The sequence below is a fragment of the Terrapene carolina genome, unplaced genomic scaffold (assembly GCF_002925995.2).
Source record: "Terrapene carolina triunguis isolate 2854851 unplaced genomic scaffold, T_m_triunguis-2.0 Scaffold34021, whole genome shotgun sequence".
Taxonomy (NCBI): Eukaryota; Metazoa; Chordata; order Testudines; family Emydidae; genus Terrapene; species Terrapene triunguis.
The window spans coordinates 2,608,954-2,624,447 of record NW_020698372.1 but is presented as its reverse complement, the minus strand read 5'-3'; the positions used below and the strand labels follow the sequence as shown (position 1 = coordinate 2,624,447).

Below are 15,494 nucleotides of genomic sequence, written 5' to 3'. Positions count from 1 at the left end.
GCTGATTCTTCAAGGTCCAGTGCTTTCCTGCCTTTCATTTGCCGAAGCTGTACATTTTAATGAAGTTGTTTCATCTGTGTTGCCAAACACTAGAATTTTGCTGCTTCAATTCTAATTATCTCTGTTGCCAAATGCTATGTTTTATTAAAGCTGTCAAGTGCACTGTTCATTAAATGTCCACAGTATGTGGTGTCGTGCACAGAAATTAGATCAGCTTTGCTCATTGATGGATTATTTAGAAGTTAAATATTTTCTACATAAACCTTACAAATCTAACATAGCCATCAGTGACACCTTAGGTGTAGGTAAGGCACACCTGTGGCTTCATGAGACCTAGCCATAATTCATTTTTATATATATATATATAGTTTTACTAATATGTGTATGTGTGTATATCGGGGTAGGTAACCTATGGCACGTGATTTTCAGTGGCACTCACTCTGCCCAGGTCCTGGCCACCGGTCCAGGGGGCTCTGCATTTTAATTTAATTTTAAATGAAGCTTCTTAAACATTTTAAAAACCTTATTTACTTTACATACAATAGTTTAGTTATATATTATAGACTTATAGAAAGAGACCTTCTAAAAATGTTAAAATGTATTACTGGCACGCAAAACCTTAAATTAGAGTGAATAAATGAAGACTCGGCACAGCAGTTCTGAAAGGTGTATATGTATATATATTTGTGTGTGTGTGTGTGTGTGTATATATATATATATATATATACATACACACCTCTACCCCGATATAACGCTGCCAAAAAATCTTACCGTGTTATAGGTGAAACCGCGTTATATCAAACTTGCTTTGATCTGCCGGAGTGCGCAGCCCCGCCCCCCCGGAGCACTGCTTTACCGCATTATATCCGAATTCGTGTTATATCGGGTCACATTATATCGGTGTAGAGGTGTATATAGTAAAACTTCAGTAATCTAGCTGAGTATACTCTTTTGCTCTAAGTCGGACATCTAAAATAATTTTATTTATTGAGAGTATTTTTCTCTCTTAGATGCCTAGAATTATATCCTGAAATCTAGAATTGTGTAGGTTATAGTTCAATGAACTTCATTTGATACTGCTTTAATAGAAGCAAAGGCACCAGTGCAACCATCTTTCATTAGAGTTATATAACACAGTTGATTGATTTCCATTAAAAGAAATATGGCTTAATTTATGTGCTACTAACTTTGTGGATGCAAAAGATTGTAATGCTGCACAACTACACCTCTACCTCGATATAACGCTGTCCTTGGGAGCCAAAAAATCTTACTGCGTTATAGGTGAAACCACGTTATATTAAACTTGCTTTGATCCACCGGAGTGCGCAGCCTCGCCCCCCCGGAGCACTGCTTTACCGCGTTATATCCGAATTCGTGTTATATCGGGTCGCGTTACATCGAGGTAGAGGTGTACCAAGTTCTTTGTTACAATTGTATATTTAAAAAAGTGAATTTGATTACAAGATATTTACATCAAATATATGGTGCTTTGGTCTCCGAATGATAAATTTATTTTTACTTCCACAGAAAGTACTTGACACCGAGTGTCATCTGTCATTTTGTCATAAATAGTGATCTTCTTACTAGCTTTGCATTTTTGTTTGTCTTAGGAACTGGTTTTCTACAGAATATATCATTAGTTAATTTTGTTGTGAATAAAGTACATCTCCTTGGTGTTTATTAATTGTGCTCCAAGCATGCTTTAAAAAAACTAATTAGATAGAGGGTGACAGGCTATCAGATGAACATGTATCTTGTTGATGTATTAGTAATGCTTATCTGAAAACTTGAAGTCCCCCTAAGAATATATTTCAAAATTGCTTTTCACTAGCATTGCCGTATGACATCATTTTTCTGTTTTGGTTACTTTATTTTTTTAAAGGAGCTTACATTTATACTTTCCAACATTGTATTTAAATATATCAGCCTATATTTTAGGCTTTGCATTGTATCCTAAAGTCCAGCAGACCCTTGAGGAAAGTCAGTTCCAGAGTCAAGAGACCCCCACTGAGAATTCCCAGCTACTAACCACATGATGTTTACATATAGGCCTTCAAATGCTCTACCTTATCTCAAATGCTGTGATGATAATATGTGGAAAGAGAGGTTGTCTCTCTGATAGTGGGGACCCAAGCCATCCAGGGCTTTAATAGATAAGAGACAACAACTTGAATTGTACCCAGAAGTTGAATAGGAAAGAACTATTTTAAGAAAAGCAGTAACATATTCCTTGTGACTGTTACTAGCTTACAGTCAACCAGTTGCATTCAGCACCATCTGTAACATCTGAGTGGTCATCAAGAATATCCCAAAGTAGGACATATTGCCATTATTGTGGTAATAGCAGACCTGAGAGAGAAGGTCACAGATGTCTATTCAGAGGAGGTAGCTGAGATTAAGTTGCTCTTGGCCCCCAGAACTAGCTGGGATTCCAGAGGAAGACTGTGGTCTTAGAGCAGGGGTTCTCAAATTGGGGGGTGGGACCCCTCAGGGGGTCATGAGGTTATTACATGGGGGGTTGCAAGCTGTCAGCCTCCACCCCAAACCCCACTTTGCCTCCTGCATTTATAATGGTGTTAAATATGTTTTAAAGTGTTTTTAATTTATGAGGGGGGTCGCACTCAGAGGCTTGCTATGTAAAAGGAGTCACCAGAACAAAAGTTTGAGAACCACTGTCTTAGAGCATCTAGTTGCAAATTGCATGGCTAAACCCTGTATTTAATGGGGTCTGAAGTCCTCTTCACCATATTCTTGAAATCCTTTCCCTGCTTCTAACCCACTGTCATTATTTCAGATTTGTACAAATTAAGATTCAGCTAGTTTACTCTTATGCAAATCCTAATGCTAGGAAGCAAGCAAAAACTGACCCCGCATCATCCATTTCTGGTAGAAAGAAGAAATGTTGCTGCATGTCATCTGTATACTAATGACACTAGCCAGAGTTTCAGAAATAATTCCCATTTGAGCACACATTCAACCCACTGTTTTTTGAACATCCCAATTGAGATTTAAAATATTTTTTTTGTATTTATATTTGGCACAGATTTGACACCGCCCTTGTCACAAGCTCATAATGTTCCTGTACTAGTTTCTAGTTGTCAAGCTAATTATTACTGATCACACCACAATTTTTCACACCTTTCAGATTGATTACAGCATATTTTTAAGGGCAGGACTGTAGAGACAAAACATTTTTCTCATGATCAAGAACACCTTGAATTTAGCAATATAGAGTCAAAATATTCTGTCACTTCACTGAAACAATCTGTCAACAATGAGCCTCACTGAGAATCATGAAACTATATATGTAAATATGGGTGTCCTTCATGTATTATATATTAACTAGGACTGTCAATTAATCGCAGTTAACTCACGCATTTAACTAAAAAAAAATTAGTCGCGATTAATCGCGGTTTTAATTGCACTGTTAAACAATAGACTACCAATTTAAACGTATTAAATATTTTGGATGGTTTTGTACATTTTCAAATATATTGATTTCAATTACAACACAGAATACAAAGTGTACAGTGCTCACTTTATATTATTTTTATTACAAATATTTGCATTGTAAAAATGATAAACAAAAGAAAGTGTTTTTCAATTCACCTCATACATGTACCTACTTCTGATGGCATTCTGCTCCAAAAAATTAAAAATGCTGTGCATAATATTTTAAAATTCTTCAAAATTCTGCAAGTTTTAGTTGTCAATAAACAAATGCAGAGGCTCTAGCATGGCAGTGGGGAGCACAGGCCACTGGCTGCACGAAGGTGGAAGATCACCCTGCAACCCCCCTCCACCCCCCAACTCAAGGACATGGACTCAGCAGTGAGGCTTCACCCGACCCTGACACAGCACAAGGCCTGGGCCTGTCCCAGAAACACCCTGGGGCCCTGCCCCTCTGCTCAAGGTGCGCAAGATGTGGGGCAGGCAGGCTCAACCAGGCAGGATACAAGTGAGGAGGGGTTCAGTGTGGGGGGGATCCAGGAGTGGGGTGAGAGGATTGTGTGTGGGACAATCTGGGTGCAGGCAGCTCAGTGGGGGGTCTAGGTATGGGGGGGATCTGGATGCACAGAGGCTCCTTAGGGAGGTTCCAGGTGCAGGGGCAATGGAACTCTGTGGGGGCTTCAAGGTGAAGGTGGTCGGGACTCAGCAGACGGGTCTGGGTGCTGGGAGAGTGGGGCTTGGTGCGGTGGTGGTCTGGGTGCAGCTAGTTGGGGGTCAGTGGTGTTGGGGTCTGGATGTGGGGGCTCAGTGTGGGGATTTGCATGCAGGGAGCTCAGTGAACAGTGGTCTGGGTGCAGGGGTGGGGGTCTGGAGGCAGAGGGTCTGAGTATAGGGGGGCTTCAGATGCAGGGGTTGAGGTTCAGTGGGGTGGGGTTTGGGTATGGAGAGCTAGGGGGGTTCTGGATGTACTGGGTGAGGCTTGGCGGGGGTGTCTGGGTATGGGAGGTCTGGATGCACAGGGGTTGGGTGAATGGGGGAGCAGCTCCCCATACAGTGACCCCTCCCCCCACAGCTGAGGAGTGATGGGGGCAGGAAGCAGAGGAGGATGATGAGCTTCCTGCAGCTGGTGGAGGTTTTTGGGGGTGGGTCTGACACAGCCGCAGCCATTCCTTGCAGAGGAAAAGGAAGTCCCGTCCTTTCCTGCCTCCAGCCCAGCCGGGACTAGCAGCTGATCCCATCTCAGGGTAGGAGCCACTGGCTGGGGTGTCCCCAGGCCTGCGGTGATTTATATCTCCACCAGCTGCTCTCGGTGTCTGAAACGTTGTACCTGTGCTGCTAGGGAGTGATGTGTGACTGCTCTTGCAGCTTCCCTTTGCTTCCCTGTCAGAAAGTCATTTTTCTGCAGGGAAGCAAAGAAAACTGTGGGGAACATGAATTCTGCACACGTGCAGTGGTGCAGAATTCCCCCCAGGAGTAAAGTACCATAATGCAATCTCTTTATCGTGAAAGCACAACTAAAAGTGTAGATTTTTTTTTTGTTACATAACTACACTCAAAAACAAAATAATGCAGAACTTTAGAGCCTGCAAGTCCACTTGGTCTTACTTCTTGTTCAGCCAATCGCTAAGAGAAATAAGTTTGTTTACATTTACGGGAGATAATGCTGCCCGCTTCTTATTTACAATGTCATCTGAAAGTGAGAACAGACGTTCGCATGGCATTTTTGTAGCCAGCGTTGTAAGGTATTTACGTGCCAGATATCCTAAACTTTCGTATGCCCCTTCATGTTTTGGCCACCATTCCAGAGGACATGCTTCCATGCTGATGACGCCCAGTAAAAAAATAATGCGTTAATTAAATTTGTCACTGAACTCCTTGGGGGAGAATTGTATGTCTCCTGCTCTGTGTTTTACTCGCATTCTGCCATATATTTCATGTTATAGCAGTCTCAGATAATGACCCAGAATGTTCTTTGTTTTAAGAACACTTTCACTGTAAATTTGACAAAACGCGAAGAGAAGGTACCAATGTGAGATTTCTAAAGATAGCTACAGCGCTCGACCCAAGATTTAAGAATCTGAAGTGCTTTCCAAAATCTGAGAGGGACGAGGTGTGGAGCATGCTTTCAGAAGTCTTAAAAGAGCAACACTCCAATGCAGAAACTACAGAACCCGAACCACCAAAAAAGAAAATCAACTGGTGGCATCTGACCCAGATGATGAAAATGAACATGCACTGCTTTGGATCATTATCGAGCAGAACCCATCAGCAGCATGGACGCATGTCCTCTGGAATATTGGTTGAAGCATGAAGGGACATATGAATCTTTAGCGCATCTGGCACATGCGAACACCTGTTCTCACTTTCAGATGACATTGTAAACAAGAAGCAGGCAGCATTATCTCCTGCAAATGTAAACAAACTTGTTTGTCTGAGCGATTGGCTGACCAAGCAATAGGACTGAGTGGACTTGTAGGCTCTAAAGTTGTACATTGTTTTATTTTTGAATGCAGTTATTTTTGGTACATAATTCTACATTTGTTAGTTCAACTTTCATAATAAAGATATTGCATTACAGTACTTGTATTAAGTAAATTGAAAAATACTATTTCTTTTATTTTTACAGTGCAGATATTTATAATAAAAAATAAAGTGAGCACTGTACACTTTGTATTCCATGTTGTAACTGAAATCAATATATTTGAAAATGCGGAAAACATCCAAAAATACTTATATAAATGGGAGTCTATTATTGTTTAACAGCACGATTAATCGCAATTAATTTTTTTTATCGCTTGACAGCCGTAATATTAACCTTAATATTACATTTATGAAAAATCTTGCCCCCTGTTGTATTTAGTCACAAAATAACAAAAGAATCTCTTGGCTTTCTGTGGCACCTCAAACTAAAGCTAAATAGAATGAGAATAGTCTATATGAGAAATGTAATGCAATGAAAATATACATCAGTTCTGAATATGAGGTGATTAGAGGTTGGTAATGTTATAATCCAAATCTAAAAGTTCAGGGATATCCAGTTTTTTTTTTCCAACTCATTTATGACAAAATGGCACATGTGAAGTTCAGATCTGAGGTTTTAGTGCAGGTAATATCCTCTTAAACAACCTTTGTAAGAGGTCATGTTACTGTAATTGTCACTGCTGTAATCATTAAGTTAAATTTTAAAGGAATTGGATAATATTTCCCATTACATTTTGCAAGGAAATAGTCTACTGTTAAACTTGAAATAAGAAAATGTATTGGAAGATGTTTTATTTGTTGTTTAATTTTATTTGTATTACAGGAGCACCAGGACAGTGTGCTGGGTAATACCATGCAGAGTGTAATTGCATTATTGAATAATCTGGTTGCCCACAAAAATACAAACATGACTTTACTTTATGAACAAGGTATGTGTTTCTTATATTTGGCATCCTCCTCACTGCAAATATTTGCCTACTTGTGTATCATAGAATGAGCTTTTCTACTCAGTGTGCTTAATTATGTACTGTAGCTGGCGGTTCCTAAGGAGTGACTAAGTGAAAGCTAAATTGTACCTTTAAGGCACAACTTTGTGTAAGGATGATACAGAGCCCAGGGCACATGAACTTTGATTGTAACTGGTCCTTGCATGCCTGGAGCATGCAGGAAGAAGGGAGGCTCCTTGTATTCTCCCTACCTTCCTATTCACACCTGTGAAAGGGCCAGTCACTCTATGACTGTAAACTTCTTTCTTACTAATTAATGCCCCAGTCCTACATTGTGATCTGTATGGGCAGTCTGATGCACCCAGAAGGAGCCCCATTGACTTCAGTGGTTCTAAATATGAAAATCATTACACATCTAAATAAAAGGCAGATTCAGTAATAAAATATATTGAAATAGAGAATTTGGCTTCAGTTTACAAGATGTAGTGAGAAATTTCTGTTGTTGAAATGAGAATACCTTTGTTTGAAAGTTTATCTATAAATTTGTAACCGAATCTTGCTAGCATAGACCATTTTTAATTACTTATTAACAATAGTACCTAGTAATAGTTGGCTTTGTGAGTAAGGCAACATTGACAAGCCAACAAGACAAAATCTGCAACACTGCACCTGAATAGTTGTTACTTGTGTTATCATAATTCTGTGAATTTGACTGTAAACTGTTTGGGGCAAGTTCTTTCTTGTATGTTGTATAGAGTTTCAGACATATACAGACTGCTATATGAATAATAATGATATATTAGAACTTCAAACAGAAGTTATGGGTTTACAGGCTGGATGCAGAAATTACTGGCTGAGGTTCTAAGGACCTATATTGTACAGGAGCTCAGACGGTTTCAAAATGGCCCCTCTTGGCCTTAAAAATTTAGGAGTAATTAAAATATTAAAATCCCGGTGCTAATAGTATTTTTATCAGTTTAGGACATGTACTTAATTGAAATGTTGCATGTAAACAGATTACTCGTAATACAGAGAAAGCCCTTCTGCTTCGTTTAATTTTAAAATTAATTGCATTAACACTTTAAATCTGGCTACTCGCTAGTGCATATGCACTGATTTTTTCATAAGTTTTAATACAACTTTTTGTATTAACAATATTACAGCCTAAATTATGGAATCACATAAATTATAATTCACAACACCTGCAAAATATTTTTAAATTAACTCCACACCATATGTATTTCCTCATTAGACTCAAAAAAGGCACCCTAATTTCTTGTTAAACATTGTTGATTTCCACATACCTAAGTACGAAATCATCTAAGTAGGTATGTACGGATCAGAAAACCTATGTATGAGCTGTTTAACATTTGTTTTTGTTTTTTGTTTTTTTGTTTTTTGATTAGTCATATGTACTTTGTAATTCTTTGAAAGACTTTGTCTTTAAAAGAAACCCAAAATAATACATTTAAATTACGTTAGGACTCCCCAGCAAGCATCATGCCCCTGCCTGTCTCCGTGTAGTCTGCTGGGTCCCACTCTCATTGACTTTTCACATTACTTGGCAATGTGCTAGTTCTTTCCCACCTCTAATCTACTTTGTGTCTCATCGCTCAGGGTAGTTCGTGGCTTGAGGAATTGGGCTAGAAATGTTATTGAAGGCAGATGTGACATAGAGAGGACAAGCTTGGAGAAGGGAGAATCCCAATAGGGATTGGATATGACACTAGTTGGGGCTCACCACATTTCAGTGCCCTTACCTGGATGTACTTCACAGCAACCAGAAACCATTTCTCTGTCTTAGCCAGTTCCTAAGGGTGCTGAGACTATCTTCAGGGTACTAAATACCTGAAGCGTAGCCAGTGTCTTATTGATTGAGGGCCTAATCCTAAAGTTCACAACTTCTGAGACCCAAGTCTATAAGATAATTACAGAAATACTGATCTGGTAATGATGGACCTGAAAGTTCTACTGTCCAAGTGAAGGTGGGAAGAAAGCTGTCCTAAAGCAAAACAGAGGACTTGGTTACCTTTTCTCATTTCCCACTGTGACCAGGGTCCCGAGAGAGCCAGCTGAGGTCACTCAATTAGGGTGAACTGCAAAGAATGGGGCAGACAATCCCCAAAGCTGGTGGATATCTTAATACTTAGATTTAACAAGCCAGCACAAAACAGCTTCTTTATTACCTCACTGGTTACCCAGAAGCCAACGACACAGTTCCCTTAAAGTAACCCAGCCTCAGGCCTCCACCCAGATACCCAAGTCAAGAATGATGAAGATTACTGAAAATCTTATTTCGTCATATAAAAAAAAAAAGGTTCTACCAATCCCAAAGGATCGGACACATTACCTCCCAGGTTAATGAACATTCCAGATTTTACCCAAAACCACACTTACAGCCAATTCTTATTAACTAATCTAAAATTTATTAAAAAAGAAAAGAGAGAGAGTATGGTTAAAAGATAAGTATACTGTGACAGACCCAGACCAGTGGGGTACAGGAGTCTGGTAGAGGGCAAATATACTGGTCACTGGATGAGTAGTTCTTCTTCGAGTGATTGTTCATGTCCATTCCAAGCAGGTGTGTGCGCGCCGCGTGCACGCCAGCTGGAAGATTTTACTATAGCAGCGTCCGTAGGGTCGGCTTCGGCGCCCCCTGGAGTGGCGCCTTCATGGCAGTGTATATAGGGGCCAGCCAACCCCCCACTCCCTCAGTTCCTTCTTACCGCCGGTGACGGCTAGCTGGAACTTCGCTTGCTCTTTAGCAATCGTAGCAGTGTTCAATCGTTGTTGTAAATAGTTAGTTTGTTGTTAGCTTAGTTAGTGTTAGTTGGGGGGGTTTCCCCAAGTTTTCGTCACCCCGCTGGGGCATGCCCGGGTCCCCAGGGTTCAAACTCTGCCGGGACTGCGGGAAATTCATGCCGAAGAGTGACCCGCACTCTTCGTGCTTGAGGTGCCTAGGGGAGAGCCACCAAAGAGACAGGTGCAGTATCTGCAGGGCTTTTCGCCCCAGGACTCTCAAAGATAGAGAACAGAGACTTAAAGTCCTCCTAATGGAGGCGGCCCTGCGGCCGCAATCAGATCCCGGACCTACTGAGACGGCACCGAGCACTTCATCCTCGGTGCGCAGTGCTCCGGCACCGGAGATAAGTTGTGAGGCCAAGGCCACCAAACCCTGGCACCGCAGAGAGTCGGTGCACAAGAAACCATCCTCGATGAGACACCGTTCCCCATCGCCCGTGCCGATTAAAAAGAACAGGCCGGTGAGGGATCGTTCTCCACACCGGGACGCTAAAGGGCCGGCGCTGTCCACGTCTACTACAGGACAATTTGCGCCGTAGACCCATCCGGCCATCCCGTTGACTCCCGCCCCTGAGAGGGTACGGTCGAGTCCGGAAAAGCCTAGATCCCCGGACATGATGAAGGAAGTGCGCCTCCCATCGACGCCAGAGGCGTTCGAGGCCGCCTCAGACCTCTTAAGCCTCCCGGTGCCAGCGTCGCCGCACCAGTGCAGAGATCCTCCGGCTACCGCTCGGCCCCATTATCAATCTAGGGGCAAACCGGCAATGCTCTCGCCGCGCTCCCCGCGCCGTGCCACTCTAGCGGCACCGGTGCAGACAGCACCCTCTACGGTGACAGTGGGTACCGTGCCTCCTATGTCCTCCTACTCAGAAACTTCGGACTCAGAGGCAGTCTCGTACCGCTCTAGCAGATCGAGAAGTAGGCGATCATCCTCGCGTACAAGTGCCCAACCGTACCCACCACAGTGGCAGCAGCAGCAGTGGCATCCGCCCCCTCAGTGGCCTTTTTGGACACCGTGGGCCTACCACCAGTCAGTGGGTCAGGCGTACGGACCCCGCTCACGAGCCGCGTCTGTGTCTTCAACGTCCGCGGCACCGCCGCTAATGCCACCACCACCGGCACTGCCGTCTGACAGGAGTGTGCCACAAAGGGACACGGCACCGCCTAGCCAGACAACGGCACCGATGGGGACCTTGTTCCCAACACCGCAGGCACCGTCCAGCACGCCTTGTCGCTCGGTGTCGACCCCGGTACTGGCTGCGGTGCCGCATCCCGAGTCTGCACCGGCCGCGCAGCCTGAGTACCGTGTGCGGCAGGCCCTCGTAGAGGGAGAGGGGGTAGATGAAGGCCCTCTTCCAGGGATCTCTTCCTCCTCGTCTCCGGATGAGGCAGTAGCGGGAACTTCAGCGGCACCGGCCCTGGAGGACAATAGGTTCCTCCAACAACTGCTTACTCGAGCAGCCCAAAGCCTCTCGATCCAGACTGAGGAGATCGAGGTGGACATGGATCCGGTGATTGATATCCTGACCCCGTCAGGCCCATCCAGGGTAGCCCTACCTCTCATAAAGACCATTACGGACACAACCCGCACCTTGTGGCAAACCCCCCGCCTCATTGGCCCCTACGGCCAAAAGGACTGAGAGGCGATATTTCGTTCCAACCAAGGGCTATGAACATCTTTATACACGTCCTCCCCCGGACTCCCTAGTGGTTGATGCGGCCAACCAGAGGGAACGCCAAGGCTTTCAAGGGGCTACGCCTAAAAATAGAGAGGCCAAAAAGTTGGACCTGTTCGGGCGCAAGGTGTATTCAACGGGGGGCCTGCAGTTGCGCATTGCCAATCAGCAAGCCATAGTGAGCCGGTATGGACACAACACGTGCTCGGCTTTGTCTAGGTTCACGGACCTCCTTCCGCAGGAGTCGCAAACTGAGTTTTCAGCCCTGATTGAGGAGGGGAGATTGATTACCCGGGCTTCCCTCCAGGCGGCCCTGGATGCGGCCGATTCAGCTTCACGCACGTTGGCGACTGGCCTGGTCATGAGGCGTGGAGCCTGGCTTCAAGTTTCCGGTCTCCCTCACGAGGTCCAGCAAACGATTCAGGACCTCCCTTTCGAAGGGCCCATGCTCTTCTCGGAGAAAACTGATAAGACGCTTCATAGCCTGAAGGACTCACGGACCACTCTCCGTTCACTAGGCCTTCACACCCCTGTCACTCAGCGTAGGCAGTTTAGGCCACCGCAGGCCCCTCGGCCGTACCAGCCTCAAAATCGAGGGGACGTCTTGCGCAGAAGGCCAAGAACGGGCAGGAGGAGGCAACAACAGCAGCCCTTCGGCCAGTCGTCTGCCCAACCAAGGCCTACACAGGGGCCTAGACCACCATTTTGATGGCTTGGTCGAGGATGACCTCCCAGTCAGAACCCTGGATCCGTCCAACCTTACCTTCTCGTCACGTCTGTCCCCCTTTTATCGTGCATGGGCCCGGATCACATCGGACGCTTGGGTGCTTCGCACGGTAAAGGAGGGATATTCTATCCAGTTCTCCTCCCTCCCGCCCCACCAGCCCCCCTCCCCGTCGCTCTTCAGGGACCCTTCTCACGAGCAACTTCTACTTCAAGAAGTTCAGTCCCTCCTCACATCAGGGGCAGTAGAGGAGGTTCCTCAGGAGCTGCGGGGCAAGGGCTTCTATTCTCGATATTTCCTAATACCGAAAGTGAAAGGGGGCCTCAAACCTATTCTGGACTTGCGGCGTCTCAACAAGTTTGTGACGAAGCTCAAGTTCCGCATGGTCTCCCTGTCCTCCATCATTCCTTCCCTGGATCCAGGAGACTGGTATGCCGCCCTCGACTTAAAGGACGCATACTTTCATATTGCGATAATCCCTCAGCACAGGCGTTACCTCAGGTTTCTCGTGGGCAGCGCCCATCTACAGTTTACGGTTCTGCCCTTTGGTCTGTTAGCAGCCCCAAGGGTCTTCACGAGGTGCATGGCAGTCGTGGCAGCCTTCCTGGGCAGGCAGGGGATTCAGGTTTTTCCCTACCTGGATGATTGGCTCATCAAGGGCAGGTCCAGGGCACAAGTGGAGGCTCAGGTGGTTTTTGCCAGGCAAACCTTCCTTGCGCTCGGCCTCTTACTCAACGAGGCCAAGTCCACACTATCTCCAACCCAAAAAATCGAATTCATAGGAGCAGTTCTGGACTCGACACACGCCAGGGCATATCTCCCAGAGGCCAGATTCCGCACTATATCCAACATTATTCTCGGCCTCCAACGTTACCCCACCACCACAGCAAGAAGCTGCCTCAAATTACTAGGGCACATGGCAGCATGTACCTACGTGGTGAGGCACGCCAGACTCAGACTGCGCCCACTCCAGTCTTGGTTGGCAGGGATTTATCGGCCAGTCAGGGACTCCCTAGAATCGGTGGTGACGTTACCTCAGCCGGTGTTTGACTCCCTTCAATGGTGGCTCGACCCGCGGGTGGTCTGCGCAGGAGTTCCTTTCCTCGACCCCGAGCCCTCCCTCTCCCTGGTAACGGACGCATCGGATTGGGGATGGGGTGCACATCTGGGCGACCTCAGAACCCAAGGCCTTTGGTCACGAGAGGATCTTTCGCTGCACATCAGTGTCAGGGAATTACGAGCTGTGCACCTCGCATGCATAGCCTTCAAATCCCAGCTGGCAGGCAGGTGCGTTTCTGTCCTCACGGACAATACTCCAACGATGTTCTATATCAACAAACAGAGTGGTGCTCGCTCCTCTCCCCTTTGTCGGGAGCCCCTCGCGTTATGAGACTTTTGCGTACAGAACGTAATTCACCTGACAGCATCCTACCTCCCGGGGGCGCACAATGGGCTCGCGGACGCACTCAGCCGCTCGTTCCAGGGTCACGAGTGGTCTATCTGCTGGGATATAGTTCTCTCAATTTTCCAATTCTGGGGTCATCCCCAGGTGGACCTGTTTGCCTCCAGCGAGAACAGGAAGTGTCATCAATTCTGCTCCCTCAGGGGATGCAGTCCGGGGTCCCTAACAGACGCTTTTCTCCTCTCTTGGACAGACGGGCTATTTTACACCTTTCCCCCGATTCCCATGATTCACAGAGTAATCCTCAAGGCCCGCAGAGATCACGCTCGGCTCATCCTGATAGCGCCTGCGTAGCCGCGCCAGCACTGGTACACGTCTCTCCTGCACATGTCTATGCGGGTGCCACTCAGGTTGCCCCTACTACCGGACTTGATCACACAGGATCGCGGTCGCCTGCTTCACCCGAACCTGGAGTCGCTCCACCTTACAGCCTGGATGCTCCATGGCTAAACCCCGTGGAGTTGCAATGCAGGTCAGGCAGGTCCTTCTGGGTAGCAGGAAGCCCTCAACAAGGACCACGTTTTTGGCCAAGTGGAAGCGCTTCTCCCTCTGGGCCACACAACGGGGCCAGGCTCCCTTGCTCGCCCCGGTCCCCCTCATATTGGACTATTTGCTACATCTGAGACACCTGGGACTGACTCTCTCGTCGGTTCGAGTACACCTTGCTGCAATCTTGGCGTTCCACCCGGGAGAGGGGGGTACCTCAGTATTTGTGAACCCACTAGTTGGACGGTTCCTTAAGGGCCTTGACAGACTGTTCCCACACATCCACCAACCTGTCCCTGCTTGGGACCTCAATTTGATCCTGTCCGCCCTCACAGGGCCCCCCTTCGAGCCGCTGGCTTCGTGCTCGCTGTTATATCTTTCATATAAGGTCGCGTTCTTGGTGGCTATCACATCAGCCCAGAGAGTGTCAGAACTCAGAACTCTAACATCTGAACCCCCATACACCGTCTTCCACAAGGACAAGGTCCAACTCAGGCCACACCCAGCATTCCTGCCTAAGGTGGTTTCCCCATTTCACATGGGTCAAGACATTTTTCTCCCGGTATTTTACCCGAAACCACACTCCTCTGCGAGGGAGCGTAGGCTGCATTCTCTCAACGTTCGCAGGGCTCTCGCTTTCTATATCGAAAGGACAAGATCCTTCAGGAAGTCAACCCAACTTTTCGTTGCTGTGGCCAACAGGATGAAAGGGCTCCCAGTCACGTCACAGCGAATTTCGGCTTGGATCAGAACCTGCATCCGGGAGTGCTACAGTCGGGCCAATGTACCAGCCCCGCCTATCACGGCCCACTCCACAAGAGCGCAGGCCTTTTCCGCTGTGTTCCTGGCCCAGGTCCCAACACAGGAAATTTGTAGAGCGGCCACCTGGTCCTCAATCCACACCTTTACGGCGCACTACGCCATCACACACCAGGCCAGAGATGCTGCTGCCTTTGGCCGCGCAGTCCTCCAGTCTGCAGTGACCTCCGACCCCACCAGCTAGCTTCGGGCTTGTGAGTCACCTGCTTGGAATGGACATGAACAATCTCTCGAAGAAGAAAAAACGGTTACTCACCTTCTCGTAACTGTTGTTCTTCGAGATGTATTGATCATGTCCATTCCAATACCCACCCTCTTACCCCTCTGTCGGAGTATCGGCAAGAAGGAATTGAGGGGGTGGGGGGTCGGCTGGCCCCTATATACACCGCCATGAAGGCGCCACTCCAGGGGGCGCCGAAGCCGACCCTACAGACGCTGCTATAGTAAAATCTTCCGGCTGGCGTGCACGCGGCGCGCACACACCTGCTTGGAATGGACATGAACAACACATCTCGAAGAACAACAGTTACGAGAAGGTGAGTAACCATTTTTTTCTGTTCCTTGAGTGATCAGAGCAGGGGCTGCACTAGAGTAATCAGGAACCTGCTAGAACCAGTTAAGGCAGGCAGGCTAATTAGGACACCTGG

General features: G+C 46.5%; 1 protein-coding gene across 1 annotated transcript in view; it reads left to right on the top strand.

Annotated features, from left to right (window-relative positions):
- The window catches only part of LOC113405028 (serine/threonine-protein kinase ULK4-like), a 412,206-nt gene that overhangs the window by 267,098 nt on the left and 129,614 nt on the right, over positions 1-15,494 (top strand). Inside the window, exon 32 of the mRNA XM_026646055.1 lies at positions 6,755-6,860. Within this exon, the coding sequence (XP_026501840.1) occupies positions 6,755-6,860 (106 nt within the window). The remainder of the gene's footprint in view (positions 1-6,754; positions 6,861-15,494) is intronic.